Here is a 24,505-nt window from a genome sequence, read left to right on the forward strand (position 1 = left end):
TGCGCCCGGCTGGTGGCTGATCCCTACAGCGCCGTCCCCACCGTCACCTGGGAGGAGCAGAACGGCTGAGGGGGGGACGGGGACCCCCCAAACCCCTAGGGGCTCCCAAAACCCCCAGGGCCCCCCGGCACCGCCAAGGATCCCTGAAACCCCCAGGGCTCCCCCGCACTCCCAGCCCCCGCTCAGGGCCCGCCCGGCCCCTCCAGGTCCCCCGGCCCTTCCGCACGCCCTCCCCTAGGGGGCAGCACTGCGCGCTTCGCGGGGCGCGGCGCCTTTAAGCGCCTTTGGCTCCTCCCCTCCGCGCACGCGCCTTTTCCCGCGCCGCAGCGCCCCGCCCCTTTCGCGCATGCGCGCTGCGCGCCGGTCCCGGCCGGCGGCGGCGGATTGGACTCCAGGGGCGACGGGTGCCGGAAGTGACGTCGAAGTGGCTCCGGTTTCGAGCCCCCGTGGTCCGTTCGTTTTCGTTCTGCCCCAACGGGGCCGCGGGGGGAGCGGGAGAGCGGGGGAGAACCGGGGAGCGGGAGAACGGGAGAACCGGAGGGAGCGGGGAGCGGGAGAACCGGGGGGAGCGGGAGAACGGGAGAACCGGGGGGAGCGGGGAGCGGGAGAACCGGGGAGCGGGAGAACCGGGGAGAGCCGGGGTGTGCGAACGGGCGGTGTGCAGGGTAAGTGGGACACTGGGGTGAGGGGATCGGGGACACCGGGGTGAGGGGATCGGGGACACTGGGGTGGGGGGATCAGGGACACTGAGGTGAGGGGATCGGGGACACTGGGGTGGGGGGATCGGGGACCCTGGGGTGAGGGGATCGGGGACACTGGGGTGAGGGGATCGGGGACACTGAGGAGGGGGCTGTGGGGCAGGGGAGCTGGGGGGAGGGGACTGGCCGTTGTGGGGTGCGGGGCTGTGGGGGGGGCTGAGCTTTGGGGTGTTGGGGTGAGGAGGGTTTTCTCCCCGAGCAGCTCTCAGACGGTGGTTTTGCCCTCGGGGGATTTCAGCGGCGTTTCTCGCCCCTGCGGCGTCAGGTGCGGCAGACATGGACGCCGAGGAGATGGAGGAGGTGATGGAGGAGCTGGGCATCTCCATGGAGGAGCTGCAGGAGATCATCGACAAGGAGCTGGAGAAGTTCGAGTGCGTGAAGCAGTGGAAGCAGCAGCTGGAGGAGCTGGAGAAGTGCGTGAAACAGAAGGAGGAGGAGGTGGCGCGTGTCGACCGGCTCTTCGACGACACCGCGAGGTGAGGGGGCTCGGACCGCAGTGCGTGTTGGACTTGGGCCTCGGAACAGGGGAGGAGGAGGTTGGGGTGAGGGCAGTTGGTCTCTTCTCCCAAGGAACCAGCGACAGGACGAGAGGAGACGGCCTCAGGTTGTCGTGGGGAGGTTTAGGTTGGATTTTAGGAATATTTTTTCCTGTGAAGGGCTGTGGGGCATTGGAACAGGGTGGAGTCACCGTCCCTGGAGGGCTGGACAGACAGACGTGAGGTTCTCAGGACACAGGGCAGCGCCAGTGTTGGGTTAACGCTTGGACTCCATGATCTCAAGGGGCTTTTCCAACCAGAATGATGACTCTGTGATTGAGGGATAATTAAAGCTTTCCCCTGTGGCTTTAAATCCTCTCTGTGGAGACGTTTCCTGCCTCGCCACGGTCGTGTTTGATCAGCAGCTCACGCGTGTCTCTGCCCGTCTGGTTTCCCCAGAGACATCGACAGGTGCGAGCTGTCGGTGAAGGATCTGTACGCCAGGCTGGGCCTGCGCTACCGCGAGAGCAGCTCCGAGGACGAGGACTCGGCCGCCAAGGCCATGGAGGTGATCGAGATCCCGGACGAGGACGACGACGACATCATGAGCGTCGATTCGGGCTGGAAGCACAGTTCAGTATCTCATTGCTTTGGAGCAGATGCTTCTCTCTCTTCTTTCGCTGTCTTAACTAGGACGGATTTCTTTTCCTCCCCAAGATGTTTTAAACCAATTCTTTTCTCTTTAAACGCAGGCGACAGTAATTACAGAATCCCGAAGAATCGGACTCGGGTGAGTCGGAGAAGCCCTGAGTGTCGCGTCCTTCTGCAGGGGTTTGCTGGAGCGCTCAGGGCATCAAACGAGGACAGGCCTTTCATCTCCCTCCCTTTCCCCCGCCAGCTGCGGGAAGCCATGGCTGCCATGAGGAAGTCCACCCAGGACATGCAGAGATTCGTGGATGCCGTCAACAAGAGAATGAGCGCCCAGGACGCGCAGAAAGGTGCGTGTGAGGGCGTCCTGCGCCTGCAGGCGTCGTTTCCATCTTGGAAAAGAAAATAACCGTTTTATTTCCTCACTGGAGAGACCGTTAGGATGTATTGATTCCAAATTCCTACTTTTCTTTAAGCCCTTTGTGAAAGAAAAATGCAAGTGGTGCAGTTTCCATAAATGATGTTTGAACCTCACAGTATCACAGGATGTTTGGGATTGGAAGGGACCTGGAAAGCTCATGCAGTGCAATCCCCCCATGGAGCAGGAACACCCAGATGAGGTTACACAGGAAGGTGTCCAGGCGGGTTGGAATGTCTGCACAGAAGGAGACTCCACAACCCCCTGGGCAGCCTGGGCCAGGCTCTGCCACCCTCACCCCAACAAGTTGCTTCTCAAATTTAAGTGGAACCTCTTGTGTTCCAGCTTGATCCCGTTACCCCTTGTCCTATCATTGTTTGCCACCGAGAAGAGCCTGGCTTCATCCTCCTGACACTCACCCTTTATATATTTATAAGCATTAATAAGGTCACCCCTCCATCTCCTCTTCTCCAAGCTAAAGAGCCCCAGCTCCCTCAGCCTTTCTTCACATGGGAGATGCTCCAGTCCCTGCAGCATCTTGGTGGCTGCGCTGGACTCTCTCCAGCAGTTCCCTGTCCTGCTGGAACTGAGAGGCCACAGCTGGACACAAGATTCCAGGTGTGGTCTCCCCAGGGCAGAGCAGAGGGGCAGGAGAACCTCTCTGACCTACTGACCACCCCCTTCTAACCCACCCCAGGTCCCATTGGCTTCCTGGCCACAAGGGCCAGTGCTGGCTCATGGTCACCCTGCTGTCCCCAGGACCCCCAGGTCCCTTTCCCCTACACTGCTCTCTAATATATAATTTCCCAGCCTATACTGGAACCTGGGGCTGTTCCTGCCCAGATGCAGGACTCTACACTTGCCCTTGTTAAATTCCATCAGGTTATTCCCCGCCCAGCTCTCCAGCCTGTCCAGGTCTCTGATGGCAGCACAGCTTCCAGTGCCACCACTGCTCCCAGCTTGGTGTCACCAACAAACTCTCTGACAGTCACTCTATTCCCTCGTCTAAATCGTTAATGATTGTATTGAATAATATTGGCCCCAGCACTGCCCCCTGAGGCACTGCGCTAGATACTGGCCTCAACTGGACTCCGCACCATTGACCACCACCCTCTGGCTTCTCTCCTGAGCGTGGAAGAAGCAATCTCTGAATGCAGTCCAGCTCTCTTGGGCCCCTTTTCCTTCAAGCAGTCTTGCCCATGGGATTTCCCCCAGCAATTCTTGAAAAGGCCAAAGTTAGCCCTGCCAAAGTCCAGGGTTGCAATTCTACTCGCTATTCTGTTCCTGCCACACGAGATGCTGAACTCCACCATCCCGCGGTCACTGCAGCCCAGGCAGCCCCCAACCTTTACTGCTTCGTCCAGCCCCTCCTTGTCAGTGAGGATGAGATCGAGCAGTGCAGCTCTCCGGTTGGCTCCTCCACCGTCTGCATGAGGAAGTTCTCACCAATGCACTGGAGGAGCCTCCTGGAAGTTAAAATCACCCAAAACACCCAGGGCCTGTGACCGTGAGGCCACTCTGAGCTGCCCATAGAGGCCTCATCAGCTTCCTCAGCCTGATCTGGTGGGCTGTAACAGACACCTACAACAGTGTCACCCTGCCAGCCTGCCCCGTGATCCTGACCCACACACTCTCAACTCGCTCCTCATCCGCTCCTGGGCAGAATTTCGTACATTGTAGTTGCTCTCTCACATAGAGAGCGACTCCACCACCACGCCGGGCCGGCCTGTCCCTCCTGACAAGGGCACAGCCACCCGTGACCACATTGCAGTCATGAACTGTCCCCACCACGTTTCTGTAACTGCCACCAGATCATAACGTCCCGACCGAACACAGGATTCCAACTGCTCCTGCTAAACCTCAGTCGCTGATTATTTCATCCTCTCAAACTGAGGTGCTGAGGTGAAGCAGAGTGCGAGGACGCCTCCTGTCTCAGGCCCAGCAGATGTTCTTCCCATTTTGTACAGAAAAGAGTGGGCTTTGGGGCAGTTTCTGACCCGTTTTCTGGTTGCCGCTCCTCGGGCAGACGCGCAGACCCCTTGGGAAGCTCCGGGCACCGTCCAGCCCGTCGGGAGCGACCTCAGCAGCGACGGCGACCTGAGCATCGGCATGAGGATCCTGGGCAAGAAGAGAACCAAGACGTGGCACAAGGGAACGCTCATCGCCATCCAGACGGTCGGTACGTCCCGCGTGCCGCCTCGTTAAGCTCCGGGCGGGTAATTGGATCGGGCTCGGTCCCGTGGCAGAGCACCTGGTGCCACCTGGAATGAGTCGTGAAAACAAAACGTCTCCGCTGTGATATTTTACCATCCAGATTAATTCCTGAAAAGATTTTGGATCGGTTCTAGATGGCGTCGGGAAGGTGGAGGGCGTTGGGCTCAATTTTGGATCGGTTCTAGATGGCATCGGGAAGGCGGGGGCGTTGGGCTCCTCATGCAGAATCACTCGGCTCTCATTGATCTCGCTGAACATCTTGCAGGGGCTGGCAAGAAGTACAAGGTGAAGTTTGATAACAAAGGGAAGAGTTTGCTGTCTGGCAACCACATCGCCTACGACTACCACCCCTCGCCGGAGAAGCACTACGTGGGCAGCCGCGTCGTGGCCAAGTACAAGGACGGGAATCAGGTGTGGCTGTACGCCGGGATCGTGGCCGAAGCCCCCAACGTGAAGAATAAAGACAGGTAGTACTTCTCTTCCAGAGCCCTGTACCTCCCTCTCCCTTTTTTGTTTCGTTTTTAGGAAAGAAATCAGAAAAAAAAGGTGCATTTGTATATTTGCTCCTGTGGGAGCGAAATTCCTTCCGCGGACGTAACTCGGAGTGCTGTTCCGTCAGCTTTTCTTATCTCTGACAGCTCTGGGTGGAGCTGCCGTGTCCCCGAGTCAGGAATTATATCTGGTAACGTTCCAATTCTCACACAAATGCAAATCTGCCCCGCTGGAGGCAGGGAACCGGTTAGGAAACCCGCGCCCTGGCGAGGTTTAGAGCCGCAGCGCTGCCAAAACGCTTCAGGAGAAGCAGCGGCGGGTTTGAAGCAGCATTTTCGGCGAAATATGGGGCAGAACGTGTGTGAGGTGGCGGTTTGGGCTCGTGGCCTCGCTGAGAATGTTTCTAAAGGATAAAGTTGCCCTTTCTAATGTGGATCTGCTCTTGTGCCCAGTGGTGTGAAGTTGCACCCGATACATGTTCAGCACCTGAGAAAGGAGCGGGTGGTGCGGGTTCCCCGGGCGGCGCTGGCTGCCGCGCTGCGCTCGCCGCGCGCCCTCGGCTGCGCGCCCCAGGCGATGCTTTTCGTGCGGGTCTCAGGAGCAGTTCGGCCGCGTTTCTAACTGCAGCGCCGCTGTTCCGCAGGTTCCTCATCTTCTTCGACGACGGCTACGCGTCCTACGTGAAGGAGTGGGAGCTGTACCCGGTGTGCCGGCCGCGTGAGTGCCCCCCGGCTCCGCGTCCCGATCCCGTGTGCGCGGGCGCTTCGCCGGAGCGAGGGACGGGCGCCGTGTCCCTCACTGCTGCGCCAGGGGCACTTTTCATGTGATTCTGGAGGAAATAGGGGTTTATTATCAGCTGGGGGTGCGTTAACGGGGCTGTACCACCAAAAATCCGCTCGGGATCGCTGCTTGATTGTTCTTGTTTAAGAATCCATCCGGGATTTCTTTAGAAAAATGATTAAAAGCTTCTCTTTCCTCCTGTTCCCTTTCGGCACAGTGAAGAAGACCTGGGAGGACATCGAGGACGTGTCGTGCCGCGATTTCGTGGAGGAGTACATCACGGCCTACCCCAACCGGCCCATGGTGCTGCTCAAGAGCGGGCAGCTCATCAAAACCGAGTGGGAAGGGACCTGGTGGAAATCCAGGGTGGAGGAGGTGGACGGCAGCCTGGTCAAAATCCTGTTCCTGGTAGGACGGCGTCCCCGCGGGGCGGCGCGGCGCTGGGCTGGGTCCGGGAGAGCGGCTGCTGGGCTGTTGGTGGCCGTTTCCTTGGCCGAGTCTTGGAACGAGCGGATATTTTGTTGTGTGGGTCGAGCACCAGTTTCTGCTCCACTGATGCAATTTACTTGCACAACAAAAGCTTTTTAAGGCGTTTTGCCCACGAAACTTGCAAGCAGGAGATGGATAAGAAACAAAAAGCATTGTCTGCCGGTGTCCTGGCCCTCGCTCCGTGGAAACACCCGTGGTGTCTTCTGTCCCGGTGCGGGAGGGACTGAGCAGCAGCTGCCGCGTTCTGCGCGCTCAGATTCTAAAATGGCAGAGGAACGCCCGTGCCCGCTTGGCTCCGTCCTGCGCGGATGAGCAGATAACGGCGCAGCCGCCGGCCGGGCGAGACGTCCTGCGAACGGGACCCGTGTCCTGGAGGGGCCGGGTGTGAGGAGCAAACCTGCCCTGGGTTCCTCCAGCGGGGCCCGTTCGTCGTTGGGCTAAGAATGAAACCGCCCCTGGGGTTCGGGCTCTGGGTATCCAGCCTCTGTCTAGATTTTGTAGCTGCGGTTTGGATCTGGTGTGTCCCCGTGCGGGGTGGATTCCCGGTTCTTCCTCCGCTGGCCGCACGGTCCATGCTTTGCTGCCTTCCCTTTCGTTCCCGCTGCGTCCTGCCGGGCCCCGTGGCCGCGGTGCCGTCAGCGGTTTCTCCCCTTGCCGCAGGACGACAAGCGCTGCGAGTGGATCTACCGCGGCTCCACGCGCCTCGAGCCCATGTTCAGCATGAAAACCTCCACGGCCTCCACCCAGGAGAAGAAACAGAGCGGACAAGCGAGGACTCGCCCCAATGTCGGTCCGTGGCACCTTTTTCTTTTGTGTACCCTGGAATCTGGATGAAATTGGGGCTTGGCGGGGGCAGGTGGGTTTGGTTTGGCTTTGCTTTGGGTTTTGGCGCATTTTTTCTTAGCAGAACTGAGGTGTAACATCTCCAATGAGCGTTTCCTCCTGGCTTAAGGATGCCACAAAACCAGCCTGGGGTTGTGTGAATCTGGGGCGCCTGGCTGTGACCCCACGTTCACTCCAAACGCCTCTGTTTCCGTTGCCTTCGGGGACTCCACTGATGTTTTGTGGCTGGCGCAACAAGCTTGGGTTGACGGTAGTGACTTTTCTTGCCGATATTTTGCCTTTCCGCCTTCCCCGCCAGGCGCCGTCCGCAGCAAAGGGCCCGTCGTGCAGTACACGCAGGACCTGACGGGCGCTGGTCCGCAGTACAAGGCGCTAGAGCAGATGCAGGCGGCCTCGCTGCCGCCGCGGAGCGCGTCCCCACAGCCCGCCGACACGGAGTGAGTATTGGAGCCGGTGCCGTGCGTCCGCCCGCGCGATTCGCCCTCGGGTCCCGCAGCGCCCGCCGTTCTGCGCAGAGGAGCCCTCGGGTGCGGGTTTCCTCCAGGTCTGGGCTTGTTTCCCGGCGACACAAATGGGTTTTTGTTGCGCTTTTGGGGGAAACTATGGAGAAGAGCTGCTGGATGAGTGACGGGGGCGGGAGGGCTGGCAGCCCAGCGCCCCCGCGCCGAACGCCGCGTCCTCACTCAGGGCTACGTTTTAAAACGCAGCCGAGCGCTGGCGCTTGCTCGGCTCCTTGCGGGATGGCGGGAGCGCAGAGAGTCGGGCACGAGCCGGTTCTCACGCTCTTTAGGGAAGAATCCGCCGGGTTTCTCTTCGATGGGAACGTGATTTGGCTGCCCCTGTTCTAAATCCCGTCGCCTCCCTCCCGCAGGTGCTCCGATAATCAGCTGGCCCAGGCCAGGAAACAGGTGGCCAAGAAGAGCACGTCGTTCCGGCCCAGCTCCGTGGGCTCGGCACAGTCGTCCCCGGCGTCCCCCGTCCTGAGCGACACCCCCTCGGGCAGGGCCGGCGCGGCCCAGCAGCACCGGTGAGCGGGGCCGGCGGGCTCGCGCTTCGAGCATCCCGACAAATCCTGCCGTGGGGCTTATTGTCGGGGAGACAGGGTGGGTCCCCCAAGCCCCTCGGCGGCTCCTCCCGCGCGCGGCAGCTCATCGCGTCCCTGTGTCCGTGTCCGCAGCGGCGCGGCGCAGCCGTTCCACGGCATGAGCGACCGCGTCCCCAACGAGCCGTCGTACCGCGCGCCGCTGGAGAAGCTGTTCTACCTGCCCCACGTCTGCAGCTACACCTGCCTGGCGCACGTGCGGCCCATCCGCAGCGACCAGTACCGCAGCAAGAACCCGCTGCTCATCCCGCTGCTCTACGACTTCCGGCGCATGACGGCGCGCCGGCGCATCAACCGCAAGATGGGTTTCCACGTGCTGTACAAGACGCCGTGCGGGCTGAGCCTGCGCACCATGCAGGAGATCGAGCGCTACCTCTTCGAGACGGACTGCGACTTTCTGTTCCTGGAGATGTTCTGCCTGGACCCGTACGTGCTGGTCGACCGCAAGTTCCAGCCGTACAAACCGTTCTACTACATCGCAGACATCACCAAGGGCCAGGAGGACGTCCCGCTGTCCTGCGTCAACGAGATCGACAACACGCCGCCGCCGCAGGTGGCCTACAGCAAGGAGCGCATCCCCGGCAAGGGCGTCTACATCAACACCAGCTGGGAGTTCCTGGTGGGCTGCGACTGCAAGGACGGCTGCAGGGACAAGTAGGTGACGCCGCGCGTCGCTGCGCCCTGGGGCGTGGGGGGACACCCCGGAGCGGGGCTCCCTGCAGCCGGAGCCCGCGCTGGTCGAGCCCCGCGCGCCTGTCTCTGCAGGAGGACGGGGTTTGTTTTCCCTGCTGCAGAACTTGGTGTAGAAACTGAACCGGTGGGTTTTTTCTGCGCTGCTCTGCAGGTCCAAGTGCGCCTGTCACCAGCTGACGGTCCAGGCCACCGGCTGCACGCCGGGCGGGCAGGTCAACCCCAACTCCGGGTACCAGCACAAGCGGCTGGAGGAATGTCTCCCCACGGGGTAAGCGGGGCCGCGGCTCCTCCGCCCTCACCAAACCCGCCGGATCGCGGCTCTGGCGCTGGCGGAGCGGCGGCATTCCCCACACACCGAAAACCTCCCTCTGCTCCTGATTTGCCCGTTAACGGGTGTCACAGGATCTCGGTGCGTTACCACAGAACCATTTTGGTTGGAACAGACTCTCAAGATCATGAAGTCCAACCATAACCCACCCCGGCACTAAACATGTCCTGAGAACCTCATCTCTGTGTATTTCAGCCCCTCCGGGGATGGCGACTCCAGCGCTGCCCTGGGCAGCCTGTTCCAACACCCACAGCCCTCTGGGGAGAAATTACCCCAAATTTCCCCCCTCAGCCCCCTCCGAACCTGCAAACACGCTGTGCCTGCTCTGCCGAGCCGCAGCTGCCGCACCGCCCGTCGCGTTGTTGCTGGCTCGGTGTGTTGCGTTTCGAAGTGTCACCGTTCGCTCTCTTGCAGCGTTTACGAGTGCAACAAGCGGTGCCAGTGCAACATCAACATGTGCACCAACCGGCTGGTGCAGCACGGGCTGCAGGTCCGGCTGCAGCTCTTCAAGACTCAGAACAAGGGCTGGGGCATCCGCTGCCTCGACGACATCGCCAAGGGCTCCTTCGTCTGCATCTACGCAGGTAGGAGCTCCAAACCTCTTCCTCCGGAGCGGTGCCGTGGGGAAAGCCGCCGCGGAGCCCGTGTCCTGCCCAGCGCTCACGTATACTCGGGGGATGATTTGTGTTGGTTCAGGAGAGAGGGAAATACGGATTTGCAAAGGTCTGGTTGTGTCAGGCCTGAGGTCTGGGCTTTGTTTGTCACACAGTAACGGGTGTGAAGCTCTTCCCGTGCTCGCTCAGCACCCAGGGAAGTGGAAACCGAGCTGATGAACTCGCAGCACTTTGGTTTCCTGATCGATGCCCCTTCCCTTGCCCAGCCCCGCACTGGGCGCTGCGGAACCCGCTGACGCCGAGGGGAGCGCTCGGCTCCCCGGAGCCGTTTCTGGGTGAATCGACACGTAACCTCCTTCCTGTTGACACCCAAGAGCGCCGGGACGTGGGCACGAGCCGTGAAATGCAGAACTTGCCCAATTCTGAAGTAAAGCTCCGCGTGGGCACCGCCCGGCGCTCCGGCTCCTTGTCCTCATGTCGCCTCCAGCCCTTTGAAACGCAGTGTGAGCTGCTGGTTGGAGGTTTCCGTGCTGCAAGCCTGCGGTTCAGCAGGGGATCCCATCTCCGTTTCCTCAAGTGTCAGGTTGTCCTTTCCCAGCCCAGCTTTGGAGCGGAGTGCTGTCGCTCCTGCTTGCTCCTCCATCAGCCCTCCAGGAGGATGAAGACGTGCGGATTCGGAGCATCATCCCGGGAAGACTCACACTTGGCTTTGTAACGCGGTCAGAAAATTCACTCGCTTCATTCCTTTTGCCCCCAGGGAAAATCCTCACGGACGACTTCGCTGACAAAGAGGGGCTGGAGATGGGCGACGAGTATTTTGCCAACCTGGACCACATCGAGAGCGTGGAGAACTTCAAGGAGGGCTACGAGAGCGACGCCAGGTGCTCCTCGGACAGCAGCGGCGTGGACATCAAGGACGGGGAGGAGGAGAACACGGGCACGGAGGAGCCGGAGGAGTCCAACGAGGACAGCTCTGACGACAACTTCTGCAAGGACGAGGACTTCAGCGCCAGCTCGGTGTGGCGCAGCTACGCCACGCGCCGCCAGACCCGCGGCCAGCGGGACCACGGGCTGTCGGAAACGGCCTCCAAGGACTCGGGGCTCGCCCGGCACGCCAACCACGAGGAGGCGGCGGGCGCCTGCAAGCTGCCAGTGTCCGAGGAGAGCGCCAAGAACAAGGTGGCGTCGTGGCTGAGCTCCAACAACGTGGCCGACGGCTTCCAGGACAGCGACAGCGCCGCCTCCTTCAGGGCGGGCGAGGGCAGCGAGAGCAAGGGCGGCAGAGCGGAGCCGCCCGGGGACAGGGACAGAACCCCCGTTCCCGTGGCGGGCGACGCGCGCGGGGAGGCGAAGCTGTTGAAGAAAGAGGTGAGGGGGCTGGGGGGCGCGGGTGGGGACGCTGAGGCGCGGGGACGGACCCGCGGGACGTGCGGGGTGGGGGACGTGGCGTCCCACGGCGCGGTGGGGACAACCCGCGTCTTGGGGAGCGTTTGTGTGGAAAAGCTGTTCCAAAACCGAGAGATTTTACCCACCTGCGCTTCTCCCCCCGCAGGAGCCCGACGAGCCGACCAAGCTGTCCGGGTAAGGCTCTTCAAATCGCCTTTTCCTGCTTTTTCTCCCCAAATTTGCCTGTGAGCGCGGGGCCGCGGGAGCTGGGCGGTGACCCATCCCTGTCCCCGCAGGCTGAGCGAGCTGGGCAGGATGTATGGGTACAACCCCAGCCCCCCCAAACTGGAGGGGATCCAGCGGCCGCCCAGCAAGACGGCGCAGCTGCAGAGCCGGCGCCACGCGCTGCCGCCGCCGTCCCGCGCCGACGTGAGTGCCCGCGCCCCGCGGTCCCTTCGGTGCCGTTCGCGCCCCCGGTTACACTTGCTGCGATTTCCTGGGGGGCAGCTGGTTGTTCCAGGTGTTGAGGGAGATTACGCGGTTGTTGGAGCCCGGGACAGGCGCAGCGTGTGCGGGGCCGCGTTACAGCGCGCTGTGGCCCCTCGGTTCGCACACCTCGGCTCTGGGAAACCGTCCTGGGGACACCCTTTGGGTTTTGGGGTGTTTGTTCCTCCTTGCGAAGCCCAGAGAAAGGTTCGGGTGCTGCGGGACTACCCGGCCCCCAAACCCGCTGGGGGACGTGGTTTCTGTCCCGGTCGCGGGTTCCTGGGGACGGGGGGTCTCCTGGAAGAGAAAAGCGCTGGCGGGGAAGCAGCGCGACGGAGCCGCGTCCCGTTCCCGCAGGACGTGCTGACGCTGTCCAGCAGCACGGACAGCGAGGGCGACACCGGGGCCGCGGCGGCCGGACAGGCCCCCGGCGCCGCCAACGACAGCGACGACATCCAGACCATCTCCTCGGGCTCCGGGGACGAGGACGAGAAGCGGAACCCGGCGCCCGGGGCAGGTGAGCGGGAGGCGGAACCGCGCGCGCCGTTCGCTCCGTCCTCGTGTCCGGCCCCAACCTCCCGTTCTCAGTTTAAAACCGTCGCCCCTTGTCCTGTCGCGCTCTAAACTCCCGTCCCCTCCGTACCGGCCCCTTCGACCCGCAGAGCAGATCAATGACGCATCTTCTGCATTTGTAAATGAGATGAGGCGCTGGCGAGCGGGACGCGGCTGTTGACACGAGGAGGGACCGGCCCGCGCCCCCGGTGCCGCGCTCGGGGGCCGCTCGGCGCGTCCGGGGGCAGTTCAGCATCGGGCTGATGCTCGCGGGGCGTTAAAATTGAGGGTTTTTATGCATTCTGCTCGTCTGGACAAAAGGGAGAATCTTAACTGGGTGTTGGAATGAAAATCTATAACTACAACGCGAACGTGGCGGTTTGTGGCTTCACCGCCGCTGTTACCTGCGTCTGATGGTTTTGCCGTGGCGAGGGCTCGTTGTGCCGTGAGTCCGGCCCTCGGCACTGACAGCGCCGCTGCTCCCGCAGGGCCCGCCAAGCGGCAGGTGGCCGTGAAGTCCACGCGCGGCTTCGCGCTCAAGTCCACGCACGGCATCGCCGTCAAACCCGCCAACCTGGCGGCGGCCGAGAAGGGGGAGAGCGCGCCCGTGTGCCGCACCACGCGCCAGTTCTACGACGGCGAGGAGTCCTGCTACATCATCGACGCCAAGCTGGAGGGCAACCTGGGCCGCTACCTCAACGTGAGTCACCCCAGCGGGGGACAGGGCAGGACGGGACGGGGCGCCCGGGGGTGGCGTCAGAGCCGCTTTGCTTGGGAAGACCCTCGAGTCTGCCCCTCGGGTCTTGCGGATCCCGCGGCTCCCGCGTCCCGGTGCGGAGCTGCCGCTGCCGGCGCCGCTGACGCCGCGCACTCCCGTTACAGCACAGCTGCAGCCCCAACCTCTTCGTGCAGAACGTGTTCGTGGACACGCACGACCTGCGCTTCCCCTGGGTCGCCTTCTTCGCCAGCAAGTGAGTCGCACAGGGTCTGGGTGTCACTTGCTCCCGGTGTCCCCGGAGGTGACTAGGGTGGCCATTCTGGGGCGATTTGCACCCATTTCAGGCTTTTCCGAAGGGGAGGGCGGAGCGCAGGCGGTGGTGACGCCGGGAGGTCCCGCGGGGCTGATTCACCGGGGACCTTTGTCCCTCGGCGTCTCCCGGCCCCAGCGCAGCGGGACCTGCCCGGGGAGCGGCGGCGTCTCCTGCTGCTCCGTGTCCATCTCTGCGCCGTGTCCGGGCAGGAGGATCCGCGCGGGCACCGAGCTGACCTGGGACTACAACTACGAGGTGGGCAGCGTGGAGGGCAAGGAGCTGCTGTGCTGCTGCGGGGCCATCGAGTGCCGGGGGCGGCTGCTCTGAGCCGCCCGGCGCCGGCGCCGCGCTGCGCACGGTCCCTCGAAAACCGGCGGAGCCACGTGCGGGGGGATGAGCCCCGAGACGAACCCGCCGGGCCCGCGCTTCAGGGGGGTTACGGTGAATTTACGTGAAAAAACAACCAAAAAAAGCATCTTGTCTCTGACTGTGATCAGCTGTAAAGAGTCTTTTCAGTGTTCAAAAGCAATAAAGTATGTTTTTTCTATTAAAAAGTTGCCTTGAACTTCAGACACAGCAAAAAAACCCCAAAAGAGGAGGATTTCACCGTTTCTAGCAGAACAAATCCCAGTAAATCCGGAGCGAAGCCGCTTGACCCCGCGCGGGCGGCGCGTGTGGCGCCTGCTCCGCTGCTCACCGAAAAGCAGAGTTTGGCCTAAAAACAGCGCAGCTGCAGCTGAAAGAACCTGAACTCGACACCATCGACCCCAACGCGGTTCGGGGGGAGCTGAACAACCCAACGCGGTTCAGGGGGAGCCGAACAACCCAACGCGGTTCAGGGGGAGCCGAACAGCCCAACGCGGTTCAGGTGGAGCCGAACAACCCAACGCGGTTCAGGTGGAGCCGAACAGCCCAACGCGGTTCAGGTGGAGCCGAACAGCCCAACGCGGTTCAGGTGGAGCCGAACAGCCCAACGTGGTTCAGGTGGAGCCGAACAACCCAACGCGGTTCAGGTGGAGCCGAACAACCCAACGCGGTTCAGGTGGCCCCAGTTCCCCGCCCCGCGCTGCTTTCCCAACGCTCAATAACCTCTTTTCTTTCACTTTCTACAAAGCACCTCTCCGGGCCGTGGGCGCCGGGTCCGTCCCGGGCGCCCTGAGCGGCGGCTCCGTCACCGCGAGCGGCGGCTCCATCACCGCGAGCGGCTTCAGCTCCGGCAGCGCTTGGGGAGGGAAAATATCAAACATATTAAAACAAACACAGAACTCGTGAACTGTGCCCCTTTCCCGTCCCCCCCCCCCGCACCAGCCACAGGCCCTTTGGGATTTTTTTACTGAAGTTTATTAGTTTTAAACTTTTAATATATTTAACCTTTTATTTAAAAAAAAAAAAAAAAGAAAAAGAAGAAACAGGAGGCGGTTTGGTCGGCGTCGCTTCTGGTCCCGGCCCCGGCCCCACGGCCCCGGCCCCACGGTCCACAGCCCCCACGGTCTACGGCCCCCGGTCCCCACCCCCCAGGCCCCCAGACCCGGCTCCTTCCGAATAAATAGAAACGACCAAAAAACCCCAAACCCCCATCGGCCCCGAGTTCGTCCCGTTCCCGTTCCCGCCGGGGAGGCGCCGGGACGCCCAGAACCGCCCGCGGGACACGCGAGACGCTCCCGCTCCGCCGGGACACGGAGCCCGCGGCCGCTGCCGAGCGCCACCGCGGTGCCACCCCAGTGTCACTCCCGTCACACGGCCACTGAACACCCCGCGCCGGTTTCACCCGGGAATCCGGACACCCGGAAAAGGGGATTTTTTCCTGTTTTTTTCCCATTTTTGAAGTGGACGCGCTGGTTGGAAAAAGGGGAATAAAGAGGCTGGAGCCAATCCCGGGGCCGCGGGGAGGAGCCGTCCCCGTCCTGGGGACACCGGGGACAGTGGGTCCCGTCCTCGCTCCGCCCACCCCGCGGTGGCTTAAGGCAGAGGGTGAAAAGGCAGGAAAACACCCCAAAAGTGAGCGGGACGGGGGGAGGGGGGGACGGGGACCCCGGTGACACGGGGGGTGACACCTCCGGGTGAGGCCGCGGGGGGACAGGACCCCGGTGACACGGGGGGTGACACCTCCGGGTGAGGCCGCGGGGGGACAGGACCCCGGTGACACGGGGGGTGACACCTCCGGGTGAGGCCGCGGGGGGACAGGACCCGGTGACACGGGGGGTGACACCTCCGGGTGAGGCCGCGGGGCCCGGGCGCTCAGTCGGTCTTGCGGTGGTTGTTGTTGAGGACGGGGTGCCCGTTGGACAGGGGCCCGTTCTTCGTCCCCTCCTCCTCCTCCTCCGAGTTGTCCGTCTCCTCGCGGTCGCTCCTCTCGTCCTCCACCACCTCGGGGGAGCAAAGGGGGGTCGGACAGCAGCCCCCGCGCCCCGGCCGTGTCTCAGTTTCCCCGGTGCAGCTGCCGCCGCGTCCCCCGCCGCCCACCCGGGGCCAAGTGCCGTTTGGCTTCACGGTTCTGGCATCTCCCCACCCCAAACCGCGTCGTCCGGGTCCAGACACGACCCCCTGCCCACAGAGCCCCCGCTTACCTTTCCAGTTATGAACTTGTGGGCCATGCGGATGATGAGGAAGGCCCAGAACACGTGCAGCGCCTGCAGCACCGCCATCATGAAGTTGAAGAAGTAGTAGCCGAAGAACGCTGGGTAGAGCTCCAGCGGGTAAACCAGCGTGCAGTGCATGATCCTGCGGGACACGCCGCGCACCGTCACGGCCGCCCCGGTCCCGCGCCTCGGCTGCCCCCTCGGTGCCTCAGTTTCCCCCTGGTGCCTCGGCTGCCCCCCCGGTGCCTCCGTTTCCCCACGGTGCCGGTTTCCTCACCAGAAGGGCAGGATGACCAGGCGGGTGATGATGAAGACGGCGGCGAAGACGATGAAGATGTTGTTGCAGGTGTTTCTCCAGCCGGCGTAGTTGAACATCTTGGCGGACTGAGGGGGACACGGCGCGGGTGACGCGGGAGGGGACGGGGACAGGGGATGGGGACAGGGGCCGGGGACAGGGGCCGGGGGCCGGGGAGGCGGGCGCGGGGGACGCGCTACCTCCAGCAGATAGTCCGAGGAGTCGTGCAGGGCCATGATGAGCGTCCCCGCGCGGATGTAGTTGGCGAACCAGGAGAAGCTGATGAGGATGATGGTGGCCACGTGGTGGATGATTTGCTCCTTGAAGTCCTGTGCGTGGGGATGGGGGGTCACACTGGCCCTGTCCCCCCAGACCCCTCATCCCCAGGTCCCGCGTCCTCCCGGCCCCGCTGGTTTTACCCCAAGAAAACCCTCCCCCTGTCTGTCCCCGCCAAGGCGTCCCCGTGTCTGACCCCCCCAAGGTGTCCTCCTGTCTGTCTCCCCCAAGGCGTCCCCCTGTCTGTCCCCCGCAAGGCATCCCCGTATCTGTCACCGCTGTCCCCCGGTCCCCACCTTGCGCTTGACGTCGGAGGCGATGCTGAAGAGCAGCGACCAGTAGAAGGAGAGCTCGATCATGTAGTACCAGTACTGGGAGGGCAGCATGCTCTGCGGGACGAGGGACCAGCTGGGGGGACATTGCGCCTCCACCCCTCCTGGGGACACCGGCACGGCAGCACGGGGACCCCACGGGGACCCCACGGGCACCGCGCGGCCGGGGGGCTCACCTGGATGGGGTAGCCCTTCCACACCTCCCGCAGGTCGTAGAACCAGGGCTTCTGCGGGCCGGGACAACAGAGAGACACGGGGTCAGGGGGGGCCGGGGCGCCGGGGGCAGCGGGGGGGACAGTACTCACATCCACTATGACAGCCATGCCAGCAATGAAAGCAATAAGGTAAAACGTGAATCGCCAACTGGAAAAAGGAAGCAGAGGGTCCTCAGGGGCGCACGGGGAGCGGGGGACGGGCGGGCCCGCGGCTCCGTGTCCCGCGCGGCTCCGTGTCCCGCGGGCTCACCTGGCCTCGCGGAACTTCTTGAGCAGGCTGGGCCGGTCCTGGTTGCGGCGGCGGCGGAACCAGCGCTCGACCTGGCGCACGGTGCAGCCGCTCTGCCTGGACAGCGCCTCCACGTCGCCCTGCGCACGTGGGACGGCGCGTCATGTGGGGACAGCGCGTCACACGGGGACAGCGCATCACGCAGGGACAGCGCGTCACACAGGGACAGCGCGTGACGCGGGGACCCGGCGCCGCCCCGGCTCTGGGACCCCCCGTCCCCCTCACCTGCTTGGGGTGTTTGGTGGTGGCGTAAAACTTCTCCAGCGTGGCATTGGGGGCGGCTTTTAACCTGATCTTCTCCTTGACGTTGAGCAGCCCGGCCAAGGGGGTGGCCACGTACCTGGGGGGGTAAAGGGACACAAGAACGTCCCCATTTGCGCCACCGGGCTGAGGTGGCCGCGTGGAAGGGACCCAAGGACCCGCAGCCCCTCGGTGCCTCAGTTTCCCCACCCCACTGCTGCTTCTCCCGGGTGGGTTTAACCACGGGGGAACCGGGTCCCCGTGTCACCCCGGGGCTGGGGACCGTCCCCGCAGGGCCCGGCCAAGCGCGTCCCCCCCTCCCGCCGTCCCAACAAAGCCCCGTCTGTTCCCGCCTCCGCTCGCCCTTGTTTGCCCAGCAAACGGCTCCTCGTGCGCGACACGGCCGGGGGGACGCACAAAGCCGGGCTTATCCCGGGGCTGAGACGGGGCTGGGGCGGCGGGGGGACCCCGGGGTGCCACAGCCGCCCGGGCCAGGCGGGGACGCGGCGACACATCCGGGGGTGTGTGGACACAACGGGGTGACACCGTGTCCCGTCCCGGGGGGCGGGGGGTGTCCCAGCGCGAGGGCCTCACGTCTCGAAGAGGTGCCGCACGACGAGGAAGAGCAGGGCGAGCGGGAGGGTGACGCAGAGGTCGGCCGCCTTGGCGTAGACGCGCCCGTCGCGGTCCTGCAGGTCGGCCCAGGTCAGGTTCGCGGGCAGCCAGAGCCGCTCCCACCAGAACGCGCTGTACAGGGTCTGCAGCATGCTGGGGACAGCGGCGGCGCCGTGACGGCGGGGCCGTGACGGCGGGACCTGACACCCGCGCGGTGACACCCGCGCAGTGACACCCAGACGGTGACACCCGCACGGTGACCCCCTGAACCCCCCCCCGCCACGCGCGGCGGCCGCGGGACTTTGCTCCCGGTGCCGCCGGGGTCAGGTGATGATTAACTGATTAACCGGATCGCCGGGGGGACACACCCGGGTCGCCCCCCCGGGGACACGGAGGGGACACGCCCCCTCCCCCCCCCCCCCCACCCCCCGTTCGGCTCATCCGCGTCCCGGGATCGAACCGCCGCCGCGATGGGCACCGGGACCCGCCCGGTGCGCCCGGGTTCGCGGTCCCAGCGCGGGGACGGGTCCGGACGCGGCTTCGCCCCGCGGGGGAAGCGGAACCACCGGGGCCGGTTTCACAACCGGTTCCCGTTAACACGGGAGGGGCCGGGGCAGGTAACGGGCCCGGGGGACACGGGGGACACGGGGGGACAGCGGAACCGGGCCCGGGCGGCAGCGGGTGTGGCCGGACCCCCCGGGATCTGCGGGAAAGGGGGAAAACCCGGGAGTGTGGGGATCAGGGGGAAGGAAAAGGCGCCGGGGCCCGCGGCGCGTGCCGGTACCGGGCGGGAACCGGGGAGCGCGGGCCCGTGCAGCGCGGGGGCGGCCATCGCGCTCGGGCCTCCCGCGGGCGGCGGCCGCAGCACCGGGGGCCCCGCCCGCAGGCCCGGGCGGACACAACGGGGCGGCCCCTGCGGCGGGAGAACCGGGAACCGGCCCCGCGCCCCCCGCGGCCTGAGCCGCCGCCCCGAGCGGGGCCGGAACGGGGGAACCGGAACGGGGGGAACCGGGGACCGGGGGGAACCGAACGGACCCGGGGGAACCGAACGGACCCGGGGGACCCGGGACCCCGCCCCCCCCCTTCCCCACTCACGCGCCGCCGGAGCCGCCTCGCGCCGCCGCTCGCGCCCCCCGGCCCGGTCCGCGCGCGCCCCGCGCCAGGCAGCGGCGGGAGTGACGTCACCGCAACGCCGAGGGCCGCGGGGGGGGCGGGGGGCGCCGCCAGGGGGCGGGGCGGGGCCGCCAGGCCCGAGCGATCCATCGCCGAGACGGGAGCGCGGCGGCGCGCCAGGCGGGAGCAATCCATCGCCGATTCGGCGAGCGGCGGGGCGGACGGAGCCCACGCACCCGCCCCGTGTCCCCTGTAGACCCCGCTATGCGGTCCATACCCCCCCAGACCCCGCTATGCGGTCCATGCCCCCCCAGACCCCGCTCCCCCCCCACCCTGGCGGCGGTCCCGCTGCGCAGCGCCTCCTGCCGGCCGCGCCCCTGCACCCACTGACACTCCCCCGCCCCGCGTGTCCGTGCGGGGGGTCCTGTCACCCCAAAACCGCCCGAACTCCCCCAAAATCCGAGTGTCCGTTGGATCTGGAACGTTCCGTCCCCCAAACCCGCGTGTCCGTGGGGCGCAGGGCCCCCCCGGGTGTCAGACAGACGGACCGACGTGCGCGGGGACAAGTCCTTTATTTGCCAAGGGCTAAGGCCACATTTTGGACGCGGGGGCGTGTCCCCCAGACGTGCGACCCCACGGGAGCGGGGACCGGCGCTGGGACCCGGTGGGTCACCCCCGCGCGCTAAGGCCACTGGGCGGTTCGGGTGGTCCGGGGGGGGCAGGGACACCCCCTCGTGCATGTGTCCCTGTCCCCGGGGTCCCCGCGGTCACACGGCCGGGACCCCCGGGGCTGCTACAGCAGGACACAGTCCAAGTCCGGCTTCTGCCGCTGCCGCCGCGGCGCACGGGCCTGGGGGCAGGAACGGGGCTGGGGGGCAGGGACCCCCGAGGACACCGCCCTCCCCCCGGGGACACCGCCCCCCCACTTGGGGACAGAGACCCCCCGGGACACCGCCACCCTCCGGGACACCGCCACCCCCTGGGGACACCGCCCCCCCCCGCCCCGGGGACACCGCCACCCCTGGGGACACCGCCCCCCCCCGGGGACACCGCCACCCCTGGGGACACCGCCACCCCCCGGGGACACCGCCACCCCCTGGGGACACCGCCCCCCCCCGCCCCGGGGACACCGCCACCCCTGGGGACACCGCCACCCCCCGGGGACACCGCCACCCCGCCGGGGGACACCGCCACCCCCCGGGAGCAGGGGGGCTGGGCAGGGGGTGGGAAGCACCCAGACCCCCCGATACCTGCGCTGGGCCCTGGTGCTGCGGGTGGGGGTGCTGGGGGTGCTGGAGGTGCTGGGGGTGCTGATGCTGGTACTCCTCCTGCTGCAGCTGCTGCGCCAGCTCCAGGTCACTCAGCACCGAGGGGTCCTGTCCCCCCCCGTGCTGCAGGGACAGCGCAATCATGTAATCCTGGAGGGGGACACACAGAAACAGGGGGGCTCAGCACACGGGCCCCAAACCTGCAGTGACCCCGGCTGGGACCTGCGTGTCCCCAGCTGCCCCCCGTGTCCCCAACTGCCCCGTGTCCCCAGCTGCCCCCCGTGTCCCCAGCTGCCCCCCGTGTCCCCAGCTGCCCCGTGTCCCACCTGGTCCACCTGTCTCTGCTGCAGCCGGTGTCCCCCGTGCGCGTGGCTGGGGCGGAACTCGGTGTCGCAGAAGCAGCTGTCGCCGTCCACGCTGCGCAGGGTCTCCCAGACCACGCCGTCCTCGCGCAGGAAGCCCTGGTCCGTCACCAGCAGGTACAGGTGGCCCTGGGGGGGCAGGGGACAGTCGGCCCCTGCCAGCGCGGGGGGGGCTCCGCGGGGCGGGGGCCGCACCTTGTGCTTGATCATGGTGCTGAAGTGGTTGTTGCGGAAGAAGACGCTGAGCTCGCCCTCGGGCACGGCGGCCGCCAGCTCGCACAGCCCGTGCTCCGTCAGCTGCGACGCCGTGGCCTCCAGGAACTGCTCGGCCACCAGCCCTGGGAGACGCGGCGGTGGGACGAGGGGCCGCGGGAGTGGGGGCGGGAGCGGGAGCGGGGGTGGGAGCGAGAGCGGGAGCGGGGCCGGGAGCGGGGGCGGCAGCGGGGCCGGGAGCCGGAGCGGGAGCGGGAGCGGGAGCGGGGCCGGGAGCAGGAGCGAGGCCGGGAGCAGGAGCGGGGCCAGGAGCGGGAGCGGGGCCGGGAGCGGGAGTGGGAGCAGGGCCGGGGCCGTGCGTACCTTCGCTCAGCAGCCCGGAGTCGCTGCCCTGCTTGCAGGTGATGATCTTCTCCACCAGCTGGTTGTAGCTCAGCTTGCCCACGGCACGGACGAGCTCGGGGCTCTGCGAGGGGACAGGGCTGTCACTGCAGTGGGGACCACGGCTTGGTGCACCCAGAACCTCCTCCAGCCACCACAGGGACCTCCGGGAAGCCCAGGTGGTGGCCCCCGCCGTGGGGAAGGAACCGCCGCCAAAGGCTTTCAAAAGCCATTGAGACCCCCCCTTTGCCACGGGGTGCGACACTGCCCACCAGGTGAGGTTCCTCAGGCATCACAGACGGGTTTGGGTTGGAAGGGACCGTCGAATGTCACCAAAGGTCCAACCTCCTGCCGTGGGCAGGGACATCTTCCTCCAGACCAGGCTCCCCTAAGCCCCCTCCAGCCCGACCGCGACCTTCTCCACGGACAAGGCGCCCCCAGCCGCCCGGGCCGCCCGCCCCGCGCCCCTCCCGCCCCGGCCCGTCCCCGCGGCCACCTGCGGGTCCAGCAGCCAGCCGTGGTACAGCGGCACGTTCAGCAGGTCGAACACGATGCACTCGGGCGTGTACTCGAAGTCCGAGACGCCCGTGAACCGCACGTTGACGTCCAGCCCCGTCGAGAGCTTGGGGAGCACCGTCATGGAGTCGCTGATGTTCTGGGGGAGCACAAAGCGGGGTTCACGGGGGGCTGCGCCCCGGCCCCGCGCTCCGGGACACGGGGCGGCTGTTGGCCGCGCTGCCCACCTGCTGGAAGTTGAGCTGCAGCCCCTCGGCCGGCTCGCGGGGCGGCTGGGTGGACAGGATGCAATCCCCTGCAAGGCAGCGCCGTCAGCCCCCCCGCGAGCGGGGACCCCCCGCGACAGGGACCCCGGGGCCTCACCCAAATGCGCCATCAGCTCCTCGGCCGTGATCACCTCCTTCTGCGGCGGCAGCTTCACCTGGGAGCACAGAGAGGTTGGGACAGTCCCCCGGCCCCTCCCCTTGTGAACGGGGGGGCTGAGGCTGACCCCCCAAAGGCCCCACGCCCTGCCGGCGCCACCTGCCTTCCAGCGCAGCAGGAGCACGTTCATGAGGGCCAGGAGCGGGCAGGGCCCGTTGGCGCTCTGCGTGACCACGGGCGTCCGCTCCCCCTTCCAGTCAATCCACTTCACGCAATAGAAATCCTCCTCCGCGTCCCGAGCGGGGGTCCGGGCGGGGGGGGGCTCAGCTGGTGACGTCACCCCCCCCGCGGCAGCGCGGGGCCCCGCCGGGGACACCCCGTCCTCCGCACTTTGCGGCGCCGGAGCGTCGTCCTGCGGCTGCTCGTTGGGGGGGGGATGTGGGGCGCAGCCGCCCTGCCCCACGGCGGGGGGGGGAGGCACCTCCAAGCCCCCCCGAACCTCCCCCGGGGGCTGGGGGGTCCCTTTGTCCCCCGATGTCCCTCTGTCCTGCTCGGGTGGCGGCTCCATGGGACCCTCAGGATCGGGCCCCTGGGGATGTGCTGAGTCCATGTGGGAGCAGCCGCATCCCAAACCTGCTAAAAACGGGGCTTTCGGGAAAAAAACCACATGTATTAGTCCAGGAAAATAATACAGGGATTAGCGCAGGAACAGCCGCGTCCCAAACGTCTCCCCGAGGGGGGAAACGCGCATTTCAAGAAAAACATACATACATATTAGTGGAACGCTCCCGCAGAGGGATTCGGGAAACAGAACAGTCAAGTGAATCGGAAACTTTGGCTTTGAAACGCTAAAGAGATTTTGAAAGTTTGGCTTTGAAATAGTCAGGAGACGTGGAAAATCTGGCTTTTTGACAATAAACAAGTATCACAGAGACAAAGAGAGAAATAAGTAAATAAATACTCGTAGAGATAAAACCATAGTGATCGATAAATAGTAAATAAACGAAAACTCCTGACAGGTCAGTGGCTCTACAGGTAAACAGCGCTGCGAACCGAAGACACAACGGGGGATGCTCCTGGCGGGTACGCGGACACTGTCAATGACCAGATCAATATATATCTATAGGACAGAACAACCCCGCGCGCGGGGGCGAGCCCGGTCCCCGCCGGACCCGCGGCGCGGGTGGGACCGGCCGGGGCGGCGCTGCGGGCGGGACGCGGGACGCGGGACGCGGGACACGGGACGCGGGACGCGCCTCAGCCGCGATCCCCGCCCGGAACGGGGTCACGCGTGCCCCAAACCCCCAAACCGCGGCCGTCCCCCCCGCCCCCCCCCCGTACCTGGGGCCGCGTTGCCGCCGCTCCCTCCTTCTCCTTCTCCCTTCTGTTTTCCTGAGTTTTATCCTTGTCTCCTTTTCCTTCTTTTGCCTCCTTTTCCTTCTTTATTCTTTTTCCTTTATTCCTCCTTTTTACTCCTCTTTCCTCTTTTTCCTTCTTTATTCCTCTTTTTCCTTCTTTATTGCTCCTTTTTACTCTCTTTTGCTCCTTGTTGCCTCCTTCTTTCCTCCTTTCCCCGTCCTTTTTCCTTCTTTAATCCTCCTTTTCCCTGCTTTAATCCTTTTCCCTTCTTTAATCCTTCTTGCTCCTTTATTCCTCCTTTTCCCCTTCTTTCTCCTCCTTTAGCGCTGCCTTTTACCTGTTCCCGGTCTCTTTTCGCCCGTTCGCCTCCTTTCCGCCGCTGTTTTTCCCGTTTTTCCCGTTTTTCCCGTGCTCCGTGCGCTCCGCGGCTGCGCTGCCGCTGTCCCCGCCCGCCGGGCTGCGCCGCGGAGGAGGAGGAGCCGGGGGGCGGCTGCTCCCGGTCACTGGTCACCGGGAACTGGTTACCAGAACTAGTTACCAGTCGGGATGGGGCGACGCCACCCTGGGGGGGCAGAAAGTCGGGGGGGGGCACGGCCCACCCGGGGGTGTTGGGGGGTTTTGGGGGGGGCTGGGGGTGTCAGGAGGGGTCGGGGATGTCGGGAGGGGTCGGGGGTGTCAGAGGGCTTGGGGTGTCGGGGGGTTTGGGGTGCCACCCCCCCCAACACTCACTGCGGCCCCCAGCCCCGCCGGCGCGAAATCCCGGAAAGGGGCGGGGCCAG

The 24,505-nt window shown here is 65.2% G+C and overlaps 3 protein-coding genes across 16 annotated transcripts; 1 reads left to right on the forward strand and 2 right to left on the reverse strand.

The window, feature by feature from the left end:
* Positions 1–986: 986 nt before the first annotated feature.
* Positions 987–13,858, forward strand: SETDB1 (SET domain bifurcated histone lysine methyltransferase 1). 3 transcript variants are annotated; one of them, XM_080361148.1, is made up of 21 exons: positions 987–1,234; positions 1,694–1,866; positions 1,987–2,024; positions 2,133–2,232; positions 4,327–4,479; positions 4,780–4,981; positions 5,650–5,723; positions 6,004–6,194; positions 6,936–7,065; positions 7,417–7,555; positions 7,990–8,145; positions 8,296–8,874; positions 9,065–9,181; positions 9,656–9,825; positions 10,613–11,223; positions 11,408–11,436; positions 11,538–11,670; positions 12,085–12,244; positions 12,768–12,979; positions 13,167–13,250; positions 13,520–13,858. In XM_080361148.1, exons 1-21 carry the CDS (start codon positions 1,035–1,037, stop codon positions 13,763–13,765), a joined length of 3,897 nt encoding a protein of 1,298 aa, XP_080217274.1. In that variant the 5' UTR covers positions 987–1,034; the 3' UTR covers positions 13,766–13,858. The 3 variants fall into 3 exon arrangements, with proteins under 3 accessions (XP_080217274.1, XP_080217275.1, XP_080217273.1); XM_080361149.1 differs by having other exon boundaries at positions 13,162–13,250; positions 13,520–13,766; XM_080361147.1 differs by having other exon boundaries at positions 13,167–13,766.
* A 754-nt stretch (positions 13,859–14,612) lies between these two features.
* Positions 14,613–19,326, reverse strand: CERS2 (ceramide synthase 2). Its single transcript, XM_080360915.1, has 11 exons — positions 19,247–19,326; positions 18,131–18,304; positions 17,522–17,636; positions 17,258–17,376; positions 17,098–17,155; positions 16,969–17,019; positions 16,757–16,849; positions 16,385–16,513; positions 16,167–16,273; positions 15,878–16,031; positions 14,613–15,677 (listed from the first exon to the last, which is right to left on the reverse strand). Exons 2-11 carry the CDS (start codon positions 18,301–18,303, stop codon positions 15,549–15,551), a joined length of 1,128 nt encoding a protein of 375 aa, XP_080217041.1. The 5' UTR covers position 18,304; positions 19,247–19,326; the 3' UTR covers positions 14,613–15,548.
* A 497-nt stretch (positions 19,327–19,823) lies between these two features.
* On the reverse strand, positions 19,824–24,332 carry MINDY1 (MINDY lysine 48 deubiquitinase 1). 12 transcript variants are annotated; one of them, XM_080360901.1, is made up of 10 exons: positions 23,709–24,332; positions 22,531–23,267; positions 22,368–22,425; positions 22,232–22,299; positions 21,985–22,143; positions 21,471–21,573; positions 21,090–21,232; positions 20,859–21,023; positions 20,515–20,682; positions 19,824–20,114 (listed from the first exon to the last, which is right to left on the reverse strand). In XM_080360901.1, exons 2-10 carry the CDS (start codon positions 22,975–22,977, stop codon positions 20,058–20,060), a joined length of 1,368 nt encoding a protein of 455 aa, XP_080217027.1. In that variant the 5' UTR covers positions 22,978–23,267; positions 23,709–24,332; the 3' UTR covers positions 19,824–20,057. The 12 variants fall into 12 exon arrangements, with proteins under 12 accessions (XP_080217027.1, XP_080217026.1, XP_080217036.1 ...); XM_080360900.1 differs by having other exon boundaries at positions 20,859–21,232; positions 21,985–22,110; XM_080360910.1 differs by having other exon boundaries at positions 20,859–21,232.
* Positions 24,333–24,505: the final 173 nt, after the last annotated feature.

The sequence above is a fragment of the Nesoenas mayeri genome, assembly GCF_963082525.1.
Source record: "Nesoenas mayeri genome assembly, chromosome: 30".
Taxonomy (NCBI): domain Eukaryota; kingdom Metazoa; phylum Chordata; class Aves; order Columbiformes; family Columbidae; genus Nesoenas; species Nesoenas mayeri.